Below are 17,270 nucleotides of genomic sequence, written 5' to 3' on the forward strand. Positions count from 1 at the left end.
GTTGCCGGAGAAATAAAAAAGATGATAAAACACAAAAATGAAAAAAAAAAAGCATGGGGTTAAAAAAACAAACAAAAAAAAAAAAACGACTGCTCCCATGGGTGTCTCTCCTCTCTCGTATATGTAAATGTTAATAATAAAGCTGTGTAAGGAAAAGACGGTGACTGTTTGTGTTAATAAAGTTACATTGAAAAAAAAAAAAAGTAAAGGAAAGGCTTGTCGATGCGCGCATGCGCGGTGGTGACGCGTTACGTCAGGGCGCGTCGCGGGCGGCCTGTGACGCAGCAGCTGCCGTTTGGCAGGTGCGGGGAGCATGGGTTTAGTGTCGGAATACACCGGCAACGGCGGCAAGTAGCCCCGGGGAAGCGGGGGTGTTCTTCACCCGCCGAGGAGACCCCGCGGCCCCCGGCAGCCTCCTGCAGGGGCGGCAGTCACAGAGCAATGGCCGCGCCTCAGTTACTAGCGGTGGGGCAGCGGGTCAGGGCCGTGCTGGATGTGGCCCTGCGGGTTCCGCCTGTGTTCATCATTGACGCCATCCTGAACTGTTCCTGCGACTTCTCGGCCGGAATCGTGTCCCTCCTGGTTCAGGTGCTGCTCCGACTGCTGGGTGAGTGTCCGCTGACCGCCAATATGGCCGCCTGCCCGGGGGTGCACTGCTGTGTGACTGGGGGCTGTGTGCTGCTCCTCTGTACAGAACTCAGGGAGGGCAGCCATCACTGGCACCTTGTAGGGTGGTGACCGCCAATATGGCCGCCTGCCCGGGGGTGCACTGCTGTGTGACTGGGGGCTGTGTGCTGCTCCTCTGTACAGAACTCAGGGAGGGCAGCCATCACTGGCACCTTGTAGGGTGGTGACCGCCAATATGGCCGCCTGTCCATGGTGCCCGGGGGTGCACTGCTGTGTGACTGGGGCTGTGTGCTGCTCCTCTGTACAGAACTCAGGGAGGGCAGCCATCACTGGCACCTTGTAGGGTGGTGACCGCCAATATGGCCGCCTGCCCGGGGGTGCACTGCTGTGTGACTGGGGCTGTGTGCTGCTCCTCTGTACAGAACTCAGGGAGGGCAGCCATCACTGGCACCTTGTAGGGTGGTGACCGCCAATATGGCCGCCTGTCCATGGTGCCCGGGGGTGCACTGCTGTGTGACTGGGGCTGTGTGCTGGTCCTCTGTACAGAGCTCAGGGAGGGCAGCCATCACTGGCACCTTGTAGGGTGGTGACCGCCAATATGGCCGCCTGCCCATGGTGCCCGGGGGTGCACTGCTGTGTGACTGGGGGCTGTGTGCTGGTCCTCTGTACAGAACTCAGGGAGGGCAGCCATCACTGGCACCTTGTAGGGTGGTGACAACCAATATGGCCGCCTGTCCATGGTGCCCAGGGGGGTGCACTGCTGCGTGACTGGGGGGCTCAGTGCCGGCCCTCTGTACAGAACTCAGGGAGGGCAGCCATCACTGGCACCTTGTAGGGTGGTGACCGCCAATATGGCCGCCTGTCCATGGTGTCCGGGGGTGCACTGCTGTGTGACTGGGGGGCTGTGTGCTGGTCCTCTGTACAGAACTCAGGGAGGGCAGCCATCACTGGCACCTTGTAGGGTGGTGACAACCAATATGGCCGCCTGTCCATGGTGCCTGGGGGGGTGCACTGCTGCGTGACTGGGGGGCTCAGTGCCGGCCCTCTGTACAGAACTCAGGGAGGGCAGCCATCACTGGCACCTTGTAGGGTGGTGACCACCAATATGGTCGCCTGTCCATAGTGACTGGGGGGCGCACTGTCGTTGGGGGGGCTGTGTGCTGACCCTCTGTACAGAAGTCAGGGAATGCAGGAGGGCCATCAGTTGCACCTTGTATGATGGTGACAAGCAATATGGCCGCCTGCACATGGTTCCTGGGGGGTGCACTTCTGTGTGACTGGGGGGCTCTGTGCTGACCCTCTGTACAGAAGTCGGGGACAGCAGTGATAGCCGCCATCACTGTCACCTTGTCAGACAGTGACAACCAATATGGCCACCTGCTCATGGTGCCAGGGGGTGCACTGCTGTGTGCTGGTCCTCTGTACAGAAATCAGGGAGGTCCGCCATCACTGGCACCTTGTAAGACAGTGACGGCACTTCCTGCTACCCCAGTATGTAGTAGGTGTAATAATATTAGCAAATGCCTCCAGTTAGAAATGTATAGTTTTCCTGGTTGGCTATGTTGCAGGGCAGTAGCTTAGGTATCCATTGTTGCAAACACTCATATATTGACAGTTAGTTGTTGGTGGTCATAACCATGGATGCCTAAGCTGCTGCAATGCCCTGCAGATTGGGTAAGCAACATAGCACATCTGAAGAACTATACTACATTTCTAATTGGAGGCATTATTTGCTAATATTATTACACCTGCTACACGTTGAGATAGCATCTTGGAAATGGGAATACCATTTTAATGCCCTTTTGGAGTGAAGGTTGTCACCTGGTCTGATCCCACAGAAGAGATACTAACACAAAACGTCTGAAGAAAAAAGTTATTGGCTGCACTGACATCATGGGTCATAAAATGGGTCATAAAATTAGTCACGCGGGCACTGATCCCATTGACTTTATAGGGAATGTGTCAGTAGGATCACGCCTCCTGAGTTGTCTATATGGGCAGGTAGGTCACAGGAAGGTGATATACCGTAAATGACACCTTCATATCTGCGATCCGATTTCTTATTCCAGAGAAATCCACAGTTTTCTTAATATGTAAATGAGCTGTTAAGATCTCTGGGTTGGACATAGATTTCCCTGTGAATCTGTCTTCATGGCTTATTTGACATGATAGGCTGCATTAGCAGTGAGACATGTAACGGCTGACAGTCTGCTCTCCTGATCACACAGCTCAGCAGTGAGATCTGACACAGAACAGCAGCAGTGAACTTTGATCACAAACATTTGCAGCAGCATTTCTCCTCTGAGTGCTGGTAGCTGTGCTGCAGAGCTGTGCCTGATTATAACCATCACAGTACAGCAGAGTTGAACCTTGTCTCTGTGCAAACGTGCGGTTGTCATGTCTCAGTGCTGTCAGCTCTGCTCTGTCCTTTTCCTCCCCACACTCGCTGTCTGTGAAGCTTAAGGACTGAGAACAACTACAGGTGTGTTTCTAATGAGATGAAGCTCAGCTCTGCTGTACTGTTAGGTATATTCACACACAGCTCTGCTGTGAGACTATCAGTCATTACATGCCTCACTGGTAATGACTCCCTCAATTTAAAATAAGCTCTGGAGTCAAAATCTTGGGGAGATCAATGTCCGGCCTATAGATCTTAACAGCTCATTTACATATTCAGCAGTATATGGATTTTTCTTGAATAAGACATCGGTTTACAGGTATCAAGGTATCTGTCATGATGACGTCCTGGGTACTGAAGTCTGGATGTAATACACAGCTGCGACTGCAGGCAGCGGAGTTTTGCCCAGTGTCGGCAGTTTAACCCTTTAAATGCTGTCCTCAATTGCTATTGAAGTGTATAAGTGACAGAAGCGGCTTGAAAATACTAAATGGAAATCCCCTTCTGGATGTATATGCTAACAAAGTATTTTTTTTCTATGCTTTCCATAGCGGCCACGTTGGGGGTTGCAGTCCGTGTTGCCCCCTCTTACGTTTAGTGCAGTGTCACTGGTAACGCAGCAGGTCCTCTTTTGGAGTCCTCCCATGTCTCTCTGCCCTGCAGATGCTGACATTTACACTGCCGGTATCACCCCGGGACGTGTCTTGTGATCCAACAGATGACTAAACTCCCCATCTAATGTCTCGCCCAGATGCAGTTGGACTGACGCCATGTTCCCGACCAATCAGCCCAGGCATTATTATTAGGATGTGTGCTGTGACCTTGCCGCGTGTCTTCCCTGTGGCATCACAATTTATATACCAAGTTCTGTCCCATTATAACTACATCTGGTGTGAAGGCACAGCGAATGTCACACAAGGAGACTGCATTGTTTATGGTTTCCTAAAGAAGGGGTTATCCTGGATGGTTTATATTTAGTTTTTGTTTTACTATGAACCTAAGAACTAACAGGATGGTAGCTGCTAACTACCTGCCTGTTCTGGCCGGTGCCAATCTCTGCCTACACAGACCGCTCCTTCCGGCGATTCTACTGCTTCTACTGACATCATGTTAACAGCAGCGGCTTCTCTTATGCTCTGTCCTGTTGACTGGTTGTGACTGGCTGATGTCGTGCTGATTGACAGCCAGCTCCCTGCTACCTAACTGCGCAGAGCCAGTAGTCAATCCGCATAACGCCAGCAGTTAAACCCTGTTGACAGCGCAGCCCGGAAAAAAAGCTGCTCTGTTAACGTGGAGCAACCAAATTACTGACAGGAGCTGTCACACCCTGCCGGACATGGCTCCTATTAGGAGATAATGACTTTCTCCTGGAACCTATCGGTATGATCGATCTCCGTACTATCTCTTAGTCCTTTGCACTTTGACATAGGACATGTTCTGAGCCATCACCTTTGCTGAACCTGAGCTTGTATGTTAGCAATTACCTGTTCTATAATCCCCAATATCCCCTCATATAATGTGCAGGAACATGCAGCCTTCCTCCCCCAACTCCTCTCCCGCTGATGGAAGCTATTGACAGAAAGGAGACCTCTTAGGCAGTCTGTACTCTGCCCCTGGCTCCTGGAATACTCTGTTTATTAGCATCCTCTTTATGCAAATTTCCCATATCTGCATTCCCCTCCCCCGCCTCTGTATTTGTTTAGTGATTCTTCCCCTTTTATTATGCCAAAAACATGGCTGATATCAATTATTAAGATGCGTTTCATGCCAAGTAACCGGACCTCCACCTTCACAGGCACAGATCCAGACAGTGGAGAATGGCTTCCCAGTATGTCGGTCATTACACCGGTGACTCGTGAGACCTAGCTTCACGTGGACTTTTTATTTAAAGGGATTGAGCAAAGAGATAAAAACCAAAAAAAAATAGTAATGGCTACAGAACAGCCTTTGTTCAACTTTAATTCCCGAAATTCCAGTGCTGACAAGGCTTCGCCTGTCACTGGTCCCTAGTGACATCACAGCAGCATGTGACCGCTGCAGACAATCTGCACACGACCACTGCAAGCAGTCAGTGATGTAAACCAGAAACCAAAAGGTGACCATTTATAATGAACGCGGGGAAGATGACAGGTTATATAGAATTCTTCATTTCTTAGACTTTTAGTAAGCGCTTACATCTGTGTAATACTTCCCTTCCATAAAGGAGCCCTCGATAGATAGGGGGGGTCTGACGCTTTTGTGTATCTCTGGCATCATGGCTGAACCCATCATTTTATTGTAATGTTGGTGACTTCATTTTATAAATGACAATATGAAACACTACAGTCGGTGCGCCCTTTTACTTTGGTGCATTTTTGGAGTTCTTGTTTGATTTTTTTTTTTCTTCGATTGGAGCATGCTCTACATGTGCCATTTTTTTTCCATGCATTTTTCTATGAGGTTCTCGATCACAAAAAAAACACCTATAAACACTAAATCATCAATAAAAAAATAGGATTGAGATTTTGTGTGTTTTTATTTCCACCAGAATAAAAACACTAACCAAAGCTGTAAAGGAAAGGCAAGGCTGGCTACACACAGGTTTTCTGCATTTTTTTTCGTCATTTTTTGGGTAAAGGAGTTTGTTGAGGCAGTCAAGAAACGGGTTTTCCAGCTGTAAACCACTTCGATTAGGTTTTTTTTTTTAGGAAATTACTTTTTTTTTTTAACCCCTTAAGCCTCGAGGGTGGTTTGCACGTTAATGACCGGGCCAATTTTTACAATTCTGACCACTGTCCCTTTATGAGGTTATAACTCTGGAACGCTTCAACGGATCTTGGCGATTCTGACATTGTTTTCTCGTGACACATTGTACTTCATGTTAGTGGTAAAATTTATTCGATATAACTTGCGTTTATTTGAGAAAAAAACGGAAATTTGGCGAAAATTTTGAAAATTTCGCAATTTTCCAACTTTGAATTTTTATGCCCTTAAATCACAGAAATATGTCACGCAAAATACTTAATAAGTAACATTTCCCACATGTCTACTTTACATCAGCACAATTTTGGAACCAAAATTTTTTTTTTGTTAGGTAGTTATAAGGGTTAAAAGTTGACCAGCAATTTCTCATTTTACAACACCATTTTTTTTTTTAGGGACCACATCTCATTTGAAGTCATTTTGAGCAGGGTGGATAAAAATCAATGTTTTTTTAAAAAAATCAAAAAAATCGGATTTTTTTTATTTAAATCGGATTTTTTTGATTTAAATCGGATTTTTTTCAATAAACTGCTTTTTGAGGAAAATATTTTACCATCCAAAGGTTCTTCCATCATGAGATAAAGCTGAGTTGTTTAACTCAGTAGAATAAAGGCTGTATATGTGTAACATTCACAATGCCATGCTCTTCCAGAGGTTTCTGTAGGATGCTGACTATCCAACAAGTTTGGGCATGTCAACTGAATGGAAAAAGAAACTAAACCAAAAGTGAAACCAAGCTAGAAGTGTGGAATTAAAGGGGCAGTATGAACAAAATGTGGAGGCTATTAATAGTTTATACAATTAAGACATGCTGCTTTTAAACACCTACCTATTGCCATATAGTAAAACAAAAAAGATTTTTACTTACTTTGGGGTCCCCCCCTCACCCTGGCGTTAGATCGTTGCCCCTAGTTTCGTCCGTGTAACTATGGGCGCACATGCGCACTGCTCTCACTTCTCATTTTAATCGTGATTTATATTAAAAAAAACCTTTTGATTTAAATCAGTGATTTAAATCATGATTAAAATCATGATTTAAATCGATCCGATTTAAATAGAAAAAAATCTTTTGATTTAAATCGTGATTTAAATCATGATTTAAATCGGCGTGATTTAAATCAATCCACCCTGATTTTGAGGGGTCTATATGATAGAAAATAACCAAGTGTGACACCATTCTAAAAACTGCACCCCTCGAGGTGCTCAAAACCACATTCAAGAAGTTTATTAACCCTTCAGGTGTTTCACAGGAATTTTTGGAATGTTTAAATAAAAATGAACATTTAACTTTTTTTCACACAAAATTTATTTCAGCTCCAATTTGTTTTATTTTACCAAGGGTAACAGGAGAAAATGGACCCCCAAAGTTGTTGTGCAATTTGTCCTGAGTACGCCGATACTCTATATGTGGGTGTAAACCATTGTTTGGGCGCAGGGCAGAGCTCAGAAGGGAAGGAGCGCCATTTGACTTTTCAATGCAAAATTGACTGGAATTGAGATGGGACGCCATGTTGCGTTTGGAGAGCCCCTGATGTGCCTAAACATTGAAACCCCCCACAAGTGACACCATTTTGGAAAGTAAACCCCTTAAGGAACTTATCTAGATGTGTGGTGAGCACTTTGACCCAACAAGTGCTTCACAGAAGTTTATAGTGCAGAGCCGTAAAAATAAAAAATCATATTTTTTCACAAAAATGATCTTTTCGCCACCAATTTTTTATTTTCCTAGGGGTAAGAGAAGAAAGTAGACCACAAAAGTTGTTGTGCAATTTGACCTGAGTACAACGATACCCCATATGTGGGGGTAAACCACTGTTTGGGCGCATAGCAGAGCTCGGAAGTGAAGGAGCGCCATTTTACTTTTCAATGCAAAATTGACTGGAATTAAGATGGGACGTCATGTTGCGTTTGGAGAGCCCCTGATGTGCCTAAACATTAAAACCCCCCACAAGTGACACCATTGTGGAAAGTAGACCCCCTAAGGAACTTATCTAGATGTGTTTTGAGAGCTTTGAACCCCCAAGTGTTTCACTACAGTTTATAACGCAGAACCGTGAAAATAATTTTTTTTTTTTCACAAAAATGATTTTTTAGCCCCCAGTTTTGTAATTTCACAAGGGTAACAGGATAAATTGGACCCCAAAAGTTGTTGTCCAATTTGTCCTGAGTACGCTGATGCCCCATATGTGGGGGGAACCACTGTTTGGGCGCATGGCAGAGCTCGGAAGGGAAGGAGCGCCATTTGGAAAGCAGACTTAGATGGATTGGTCTGCAGGCGTCACATTGCATTTGCAGAGCCCCTGATGTACCCAAACAGTAGAAACCCCCCACAAGTGACCCCATATTGGAAACTAGACCTCCCAAGGAACTTATCTAGATGTGTTTTGAGAACTTTGAACCCCCAAGTGTTTCACTACAGTTTACAACGCAGAGCCGTGAAAATAAAAAAATCCTTTTTTTCCCACAAAAATGATTTTAGCCCCCCAAATTTTTATTTTCCCAAGGATAAAAAGAGAACTTGGACCCCAAAAATTGTTGTCCAATTTTTCCCGAGTACGCTGATACCCCATATGTTGGGGTAAACCCCTGTTTGGGCGCACGGAAGAGCTCGGAAGGGAAGGAGCACTGTTTTACTTTTTCAACGCAGAATTGGCTGGAATTGAGATCGGACTCCATGTCGCGTTTGGAGAGCCCCTGATGTGCCTGAACAGTGGAAACTCCCCAATTCTACCTGAAACCCTAATCCAACAACACCCCTAACCCTAATCCCAACGGTAACCCTAACCACACCCCTAACTCTGACACACCCCTAATTCTAATCCCAACTGTAAATGTAATCCAAACCCTAACTTTAGCCCCAACCCTAACCCTAACTTTAGCCCCAACCCTAACTTTAGCCCCAACCCTAACCCTAACTTTAGCTCCAACCCTAGCCCTAACCCTAGCCCTAATGGGAAAATGGAAATAAATACATTTTTTTAATTTTATTATTTTTCCCTGAGGGGGTGATGAAGGTGGGTTTGATTTACTTTTAGAGCGTTTTTTATATCGGATTTTTATGATTGGCAGCTGTCACACACTAAAAGACGCTTTTTTATAGCAAAAAAGTTTTTGCGTCTCCACATTTTGAGACCTATAATTTTTCCATATTGTGGTCCACAGAGTCATGTGAGGTCTTGTTTTTTGCGGGACGGGTTGACGTTTTTATTGGTAACATTTTCGGACACGTGACAGTTTTTGATCACTTTTTATTCCGATTTTTGTGAGGCAGAATGACCAAAAACCAGCTATTCATGAATTTCTTTTGGGGGAGGCGTTCATACCATTCCGCGTTTGGTAAAATTGATAAAGCAGTTTTATTCGTCGGGTCAGTACGATTACAGCGATATCTCATTTATATCATTTTTTTATGTTTTGGCGCTTTTATATGATAAAAGCTATTTTATAGAAAAAATAATTATTTTGGCATCGCTTTATTTTGAGGACTATAACTTTTTTATTTTTTTGCTTATGATGCTGTGTGACGGCTCGTTTTTTGCGGGACAAGATGACGTTTTCAGCGGTACCATGGTTATTTATATCCGTCTTTTTGATCGTGTGTTATTCCACTTTTTGTTTGGCGGTATGATAATAAAGCGTTGTTTTTTGGCTTCCTTTTTTTTTTTTTCTTACGGTGTTCACTGAAGGGGTTAACTAGTGGGACTGTTTTATAGGTTGGGTCGTTACGGACGCGGCGATACTAAATATGTGTACTTTTATTTTTTTTTTGTTTTTTTTAGATAAAGAAATGTATTTATGGGAATATTTTTTTTTTTCCTTTATTTAGAATTTTTTTTTTTTCTTTTTTTACACATGTGGAACTTTTTTTTAAACTTTTTTACTTTGTCCCAGGGGGGGACATCACAGATCGCCGATCTTACAGTTTGCATAGCACTCTCACTCATCGCTGCAGGCTTACAGAGCTGCAGCCTGCTCCTGACCCGGAAGTACTCCCTGCAGGACCCGGATGCAGCCCCGCGGCCATTTTGGATCCGGGGACTGCAGGGAGAAGACGCTCGGTACAAGGTGAGTACATTCCCTTGTACCGATCGTCTCAGGGAAGTACCCAGGGAGCCCCCTCCCTGCGCGATGCTTCCCTGTACCGCCAGCACTCTGCGATCATGTTTGATCGCGTTGTGCCGGGGGTTAATGTGCCGGGGGCTGTCCGTGACCGCTCCTGGCACATAGTGCCGGATGTCAGCTGCGATAGTCAGCTGACACCCGGCCGTGATCGGCCGTGCTCCCCCCCGTGAGCACGGCCGATCGCTATGACGTACTATCCCATCGGTGGGAATTAAGGCCCACCCCACCTCGACAGTATAGTGCGTCATATGGGATTAAGGGGTTAAAGAGAACCGATCAGCAGGATTGATCCTTATAAACTAAAGGCATGGCATTAATGGCATTGAAAAATGAAAAATTGCAAATGATGTATCAGGCCTCCATTTTCATAACCTGAAGCAGAAGAAAAACCCTGAAAGGACAGTAAGTCGTTTTACAGTAAAAACGAGTCTTTAAATCGTATTTTATTTTTCTTCAAGCAATTTTTGGTCTCTACCTACTTCAGAAGACTCCTCCCAAAAACAACGTTCACATGCTGTTAGACTTCTTTCTTAAGGATCCACTTGTGACTTTGGCTGTGGAAACAGCATCAAGAATTGGCTGTGACTACACAGCGACATGTCTCACACCACCGTATTATTGGTCTTAATGCTGTCCGTAAAAAAAAAACAAAACACAAATTGCACTTGGACCAATACTTTTCAGTGTGGCAGTGCCAATGAGCCTTTTTTCTTTTTTTTAACAATTGATGCTGTAAAAAACAAACAAGGGTGGCAAGTAAGAAAAATCATCCTCTTTTCTGGATGAAAGTCTTAAATGATTTTTCATTCCCTCGTGAGAACCTATCCTACAATGAAGCATACAGTCATGGCTGAATGGATTGGCACCCTCTAATTTTTTTTTCTGGAAAATGAAGTATTTTTCCCAGAACAATATTAAAATTACACATGTTTTGTTCTACATATTATTTCCTTTGTGTGTATTGGAACACCACAAGAAAAAAAGGCAAAATGGAAATAATTTGGAAACCCCAAAAATGGGCAGGACAAAACTGTTGGCACCTTTCCAAAATTGTGGGCGATAAGCTTTGTTTCAAGCATGCGTTGATCGTTCAAACTCGCCTGTGGCAAGTAACAGGTGTGGGCAATATGAAAATCACACCTGAAACCAGATAAAAAGGAGATGTTGACTCAATCTTTTTGCATTGTGTGTCTGTGTGTGTCGCACTAAGCATGGAGAAAGAGAACTGTCGAAAAATATCAACAATCTCAAGGTTACAAGTCCATCTCCAGAGATCTTGATGTTCCTTTGTCCACAGTACACAACATAATCAAGAAGTTTACAACCCATGGCACTGTAGTTAATCTCCCTGGACGTGGACGGCAGAGAATAATTGATGAAAGGTTGCAACGCAGGATGGTGGATAAGAGGCCCTAATCAAGTTCCAAAGAAATTCAAGCTGTCCTGCAGGCTCAGGGTGCATCAGTGACAGCGCCAACTATCAGTCGACATTTGAATAAAATGAAATGCTATGGCAGGAGACCCAGGAGGACCCCACTGCTGACTCAGACATAAAAAACTTGACTGCAGTTTAACAAAATGTACGTGAGTAAGCCAAAATCCTTCTGGGAAAACGTTTTGTGGACAAATGACACCAAGATAGAGCTTTTTCATAAAGCACATCATTCTACTGTTTACCGAACACAGAATGTGACCTACAAAGAATAGAACACAGTACCTACAGTCAAACATGGTGGAGACTCAAAGATGTTTTGGAGTGGTTTTGCTGCCTGTCACTGTGTGCAAGGCATCATGAAATCTGAGGATTACTAAAGGATTATGGGTCGCAGTGTAGTGCCCAGTGTCAGAAAACTGGGTTTGCGTCCTAGGTCATTGGTCTTCCAGCAGGACAATGACCCCAAACATACCTCAAGAATCACCCAGAAATGGATAGAAACAAAGCGCTGGAGAGTTCTGAAGTGGCAGCAATAAGTCTGGATCTAAATCCAATGAAACACCTGTGGAGAGATCTATAAATTGCTGTTGCGAGAAGGCGCCTTCACATGAGACCCGGAGCAGTGTGCAAAAGAAGAGTGGTGACAAACTCCAGTTGAGAGATGTAAGAAGCTTGATGGTCATAGGAAGTGACTGCAGTTATTTCAAAGGGTGTGCAACCAAATATTAAGTTGAGGGTGCCAACAATTTTGTCCGGCCCATTTTTTTGGGGGGTTCTATGTGAAATTATGTCCAATTTGTCTTTTTTCCTCCTTTTTTTTTGTGGTGTTCCAGTGAACACAAAGAAAATAAACCTGTGTATAACAAAACATGTGTAACTGCAATAATTTTCTGAGAATAATACGTCATTTTCTGTAACAATTCCAAGGCTGCCAACACTTTCGGTCATGACTGTAGTCTTACACATGGGAAAATAGAAAGGAACCTAAACAACATTCTGCTTTCTGAGACAAAAAGACCAGATTCAAACCAAAAGTGTGAACAACACATGCGCTGTTTATTGGGCTTCGGGTGATTTTACATTCCCCAAATAACAATGTCGTTTTGTCATTTAGGTGAAATTGATTAGCTCAGATTTTTTTTTTTTAGTAGAATTACGAACCATTGTCTTAATAGTTTGTGTTTTTACTAAAATGTGCCCCCGACCGCTATATAATAACCTCCCTGTTCCTTTCTCTTTGTGTTTCCTCAGGCATCCTGGCATCTGCCGTAGTGCTAGTGTTGTCCCGGAGAGCACTCTTCAAGTTTTATGCCATCAGCATTGCCCTTTTATCTGCTGCAACTTCAGTGTTGATCAACTACTACACTACTCTGAACTTGAATTCCCCTTACGGACTGGTCGACCTTCCTCCCAGCGGGTCTTCCCTCTGGATGCCACTGATTGGCTCCCAGCTCCTCTTCGGCATTGGATTAATCTCTTTGCTCGAGATCCAGTGCACATTCTCCAATTTCATCATTATGAATATGCTCGTCCCTGCCATCGGCTCCATCATTGAAGTTCCAGCCGAGGTTCAGCAGACGCTGGTCATCATTTCTGGCCTCGTACTTGCCATCTACACTACAATCTGCCTATCCCTTCGCTTCAAATGGTTCTACTACTCCACAAAATACACCTTCCTCCTGCTGAAGCACATGTATCAGGTTTACGGACTGCAGATCATGTTGGAGGACGCATGGAAAAAAATCCACTTCCCTGATGTGATGAGAGTGTTTTGGTTGACTAGACTAGCCACCCGGGCTGTTTTCATGGTCTACATGCTAAGACTGATGGATGCCGAAACAGAAGCCTCCTACTTTATGCAGTGGGATGACTTCTGGCAACTGGTCTGCCACCTTATAATCAGCGGCTGCGACTCCACAATAACAGTCTTGGGGATGAGCGCTGTGATCTCTTCCATAGCACATTACCTCGGACTTGGGATACTTTCCTTCATCGGCTCCACCGAAGAAGAAGACAAACGTCTTGGCTTTGTCGCTCCCGTCCTGTTCTTTATTTTAGCCCTACAAACTGGCTTGAGCGGACTAAAGCCCGAAGAGAGACTTATTCGCCTTTGTCGGAACATGTGCCTTCTGTTGACAGCAATTTTACATTTTATCCATGGAATGACTGACCCGGTATTAATGTCACTCAGTGCCTCCCACGTGTCCTCTTTTCGTAGGCATTTCCCAGTGCTCTTGGTCTCGGCATTCCTCTTTGTGCTTCCAATCCTCCTTAGTTGCGTTTTGTGGCACTACTACACCCTGAACACCTGGTTATTTGCCGTCACGGCATTCTGCATTGAACTTTGTCTCAAAGTCATCGTTTCCTTGACCGTGTACACGTTATTTATGATCGACGGGCACTACAGTGTAGTGTGGGAGAAGCTGGACGACTACGTGTACTATGTCCGCTCTACCGGCAGCATCATAGAGTTCATATTTGGCGTCATCATGTTTGGCAACGGAGCCTACACCATGATGTTTGAGTCGGGAAGCAAGATTCGAGCGTGCATGATGTGTCTTCACGCGTACTTCAATATCTACTTACAAGCCAAGAATGGGTGGAAGACGTTTATCAACCGTAGGACAGCCGTTAAGAAGATCAACTCACTTCCAGAAGTCCAAGTGTCCGAGAGCAGCGAGATTGACGACGTATGCGCGATCTGCTACCAGGAGTTCCGCACGTCAGCTCGGGTGACGCCTTGCCACCATTACTTTCACGCACTCTGCCTTCGAAAGTGGTTGTACATCCAAGATACTTGTCCAATGTGCCATCAAAAAGTCTACATCGAGGACGATGCAAAAGAAGCTGCATCATTTTCCAACAACAATGGACAGGTCGTGCCAAATGAAGAAGCGGTGCAAGATCTTGCCGACGGGGAACCGGAGCGGGAGCTGGATGGCCACCATCTAAGTGACGACGAGAGCACGGCAGACGAGGAGGAAGAGTGGACGGCCGATCGGCACAGTTACATCCCCGCCGAAGAGTTTACTCAAGATCCAGATAGTCTGAGGGATTAAGCGTAATTTATTGTTTTATTTTTCTCTCCTCTGCTGTTGTGTGTCTCTACTAATAAGACATTGAAAGGTGGATATAAGATTGTGGAACCTCTTTCTTTTGTTGTGTTATTCTGAAAGCACAATCCGAATCCTGAAGGTCTGAACCGATCAGCGTCTCTAAGTGCTACTGTAAATATCTCATGGTCTCTTTTGTGACCTAATTACAATGTGTACATTCTTGTACATGAAATAAAAAAAAAAATGATTTTGCATCCATTGCTTCTTTGACAGCCTTGTTGAAGGAGTTTTTATGGTGTTGCACATGCACAGATCGTAATAAGGGATTGCTTCCTTGGCAGTACAGAAAGTGCAATTATCAGATAAGCGATGTAGAAAAGCCGACTGAGCTGTCCCTTATTGTGGTAGAGGAGGTTCGTTATTTTACATCACTTAGTTATCTAAATTATGCATTTTTTTTTTTTTAAGAAGACTCTTAGGCTGTGTGCACACGTTTCTGATTTTTCGCGATAACCACTATAAAACCACAAAAAAACATACAATATGCATCCTATCATTTAGAATGAATTCCACAATTTTTGTGCACATGATGCGTTTTTTTTTTCCGCGAAAAAAACGCATCGCGGTAAAAAACGCAGCATGTTCACTTAATTTTGCGGGTTTTTTGCGATATCCCACTATAAAATGCATTGGGAAATGTCCGGAAAAAACGCGGCAAAGACGCATGCAGATTTCTTGCAGAAAATTTCAGGTATTTCTCAGGAATTTTCTGCAAGAAATCCTGAACATGTGCACATAGCCTTAAAAGAACTCATTTCACACGGGGCAGGATTTTGTTACGGAAAGTTCTGCAACGGTCTCATTGATCTGAAACAACCTTATGGGTGCAGGACATTATTTCTACTATTTACTGTGGTATTGCAGTTTATAGTAAAAGTCCCTAAAAAAAATAATAAAAAAATAAAGTGAAATCAATGCAAAATTTTATATTTAATCTTCAACTTTCAAAAATATTAAAACAAACCTATTTGGTATTGACACTGTCAAAAGTCAGAAGTATCAAAATCTAAAACTAACGTCATAGCTGTAAAGAAAATAAGCTCCACACAACCTCAGAAGTGGAAAAGTAGCAACATTTAATATATAAAGAGAAATTCTATATACTGTGTATATAATTGTGTATAAGCCGAGGCACCTAATTTTGACACGAAAAACTAGGAAAACTTGCTGACTCGAGTATGCATGTTTCCTCATTCCCATCCTTGCATGCATGGGCTTCATGAGAAAAGCATTTAAAAAAAAAAAAAAAAAAATCCCACTTACCTTCCCTGCACGCCCCCGCAGCATCTTTTTCCGGTGCCTGCAGCCAGGCAATCATGTGTCCCTGCTCACTAAGGAAATGAATATTCACCTCTCTCCACGCCTATGTGAGTAGAGAGAGTTGAATATTCATTACTTTATTGATCGCGCAGCTGTAACTGTGCGCGATAGAAATGAATATTCATTGCCAGCGCAGTGAATATTCATTTCTCTTTAGCTGCGGGTACAGTTACAGCCGCTTCTGCCTCCTGTGACCTGCTGCTCCCCCTCCTCCGCTGTCTTCTGGGACAATGACTCGTGTATAAGCCGAGGGGAGGGCGTTTTACCCCTGATAAGTGCTGATAAACTACTTATACACGAGTATATACGATAAATTTGATATTATGTACCGACATGAGAATTTTAGGACATTTTTACTGCACAGTGAACGAAAAATGGTGCCATTGTAATTTTTCTTCTTGTCCTTACTTGTCATACAAAACTATCTTGTCCTGAAGAAAAAAAAACATGCCGTCATACAGCTTTGGCAAAAATTGAGACCACAACAAAATGTTCAGTTTCTCGGATTTTTCTCTTTATAGGTATATTTTTGAGTAAAATGTAAATTGTTCTTTGATGCTATAAACGTCTGACAACATGTCTCCGAATTTCCAAGCAGTACATTTTGTATTTCTTTCTGAAAAGAATTGGTCAAAATTAAAAAAACAAAACAACCCAGTACTTTCAGATCTCAAATAATGCAAAGAAAACAAGTTCATAATCATTTAGAATCAACAATACTAATGTTTTAGCTCAGAAATCAATATTTTGTGGAATAACCATGATTTTTAATCACAGCTTTCATGCGTCTTGGCATGCTTTCCACCAGTCTTTCACACTGCTCCTGGCGCAATAATGTAAGCAGTTCTTCCATCATCCTCTTGATTACATTCCAGAGGCTTTCAATGGGGTTCAGGTCTGGAGATTGGGCTGCCCATGACAGGGATTTGATGTGGTGGTCTCTTAATTTTTGCCAGAGCTGTATAATGGGAAAAATAAAGTTTTGCTCAAAGAAGGGGAGGGAAAATGGCAGTGAAAAAAAAACAAGTGTCCTTAAGGGGTTAAAATGTCTGCCTGGGGTAGTTTCACAAATCCATAAAAGAGATTATTTTTGTCCCCCACTTGTCAGGTCCAGTTTCCTGTGCTACAGCATTCCAACGTGTCTGTAAAAATCTGTGGCTCTGTATGACGCCCATATATTTTTTTCCATCGCACCCATAGACTAATAGGTAAGGCTCATCCAATATTTGGAGGAAAATCATGCACACTGCTATCTCCCCTTATATAGTTCTAGGTGGACTGGGGAATATATTCAAACTTTTTCGAAAGTTTGGGTATCAGAATTCTGACCAGAAACCTATTGAAAATAATGGATACCCGAACTGCTAAGAAAAAAAAAATCTCTTGTGCTCGCAACCCCGAACTTCAGCAGAAAGTCTGTGTTTGGCGTTCAGTCCTGATCAGTGACTGTCCAGTACGAACATTTCTAATTGGATTCGCCCATCTCTAATTACCGTAGTTATATACGTGA

The 17,270-nt window shown here is 43.8% G+C and overlaps 1 protein-coding gene across 1 annotated transcript; it reads left to right on the top strand.

The window, feature by feature from the left end:
• The first annotated feature begins 227 nt into the window (after positions 1 to 227).
• RNF139 (ring finger protein 139) lies at positions 228 to 14,453 on the top strand. The gene is made up of 2 exons (XM_077271189.1): positions 228 to 607; positions 12,576 to 14,453. The coding sequence occupies exons 1-2, from the start codon at positions 442 to 444 to the stop codon at positions 14,381 to 14,383; spliced, it is 1,974 nt and encodes a 657-aa protein (XP_077127304.1). The 5' UTR covers positions 228 to 441; the 3' UTR covers positions 14,384 to 14,453.
• The last annotated feature ends 2,817 nt before the right edge of the window (positions 14,454 to 17,270 follow it).

Source organism: Ranitomeya variabilis, chromosome 6 (assembly GCF_051348905.1).
Source record: "Ranitomeya variabilis isolate aRanVar5 chromosome 6, aRanVar5.hap1, whole genome shotgun sequence".
Lineage (NCBI taxonomy): Eukaryota > Metazoa > Chordata > Amphibia > Anura > Dendrobatidae > Ranitomeya > Ranitomeya variabilis.

What these genes read in the sequence shown, in the direction of transcription:
- RNF139 (XM_077271189.1), top strand. Translation starts at nt 442, where the DNA reads ATGGCCGCGCCTCAGTTACTAGCGGTGGGGCAGCGGGTCAGGGCCGTG. An exon ending in GGTGCTGCTCCGACTGCTGG is followed by an intron (nt 608 to 12,575) that starts GTGAGTGTCCGC and finishes GTGTTTCCTCAG; the next exon opens with GCATCCTGGCATCTGCCGTA.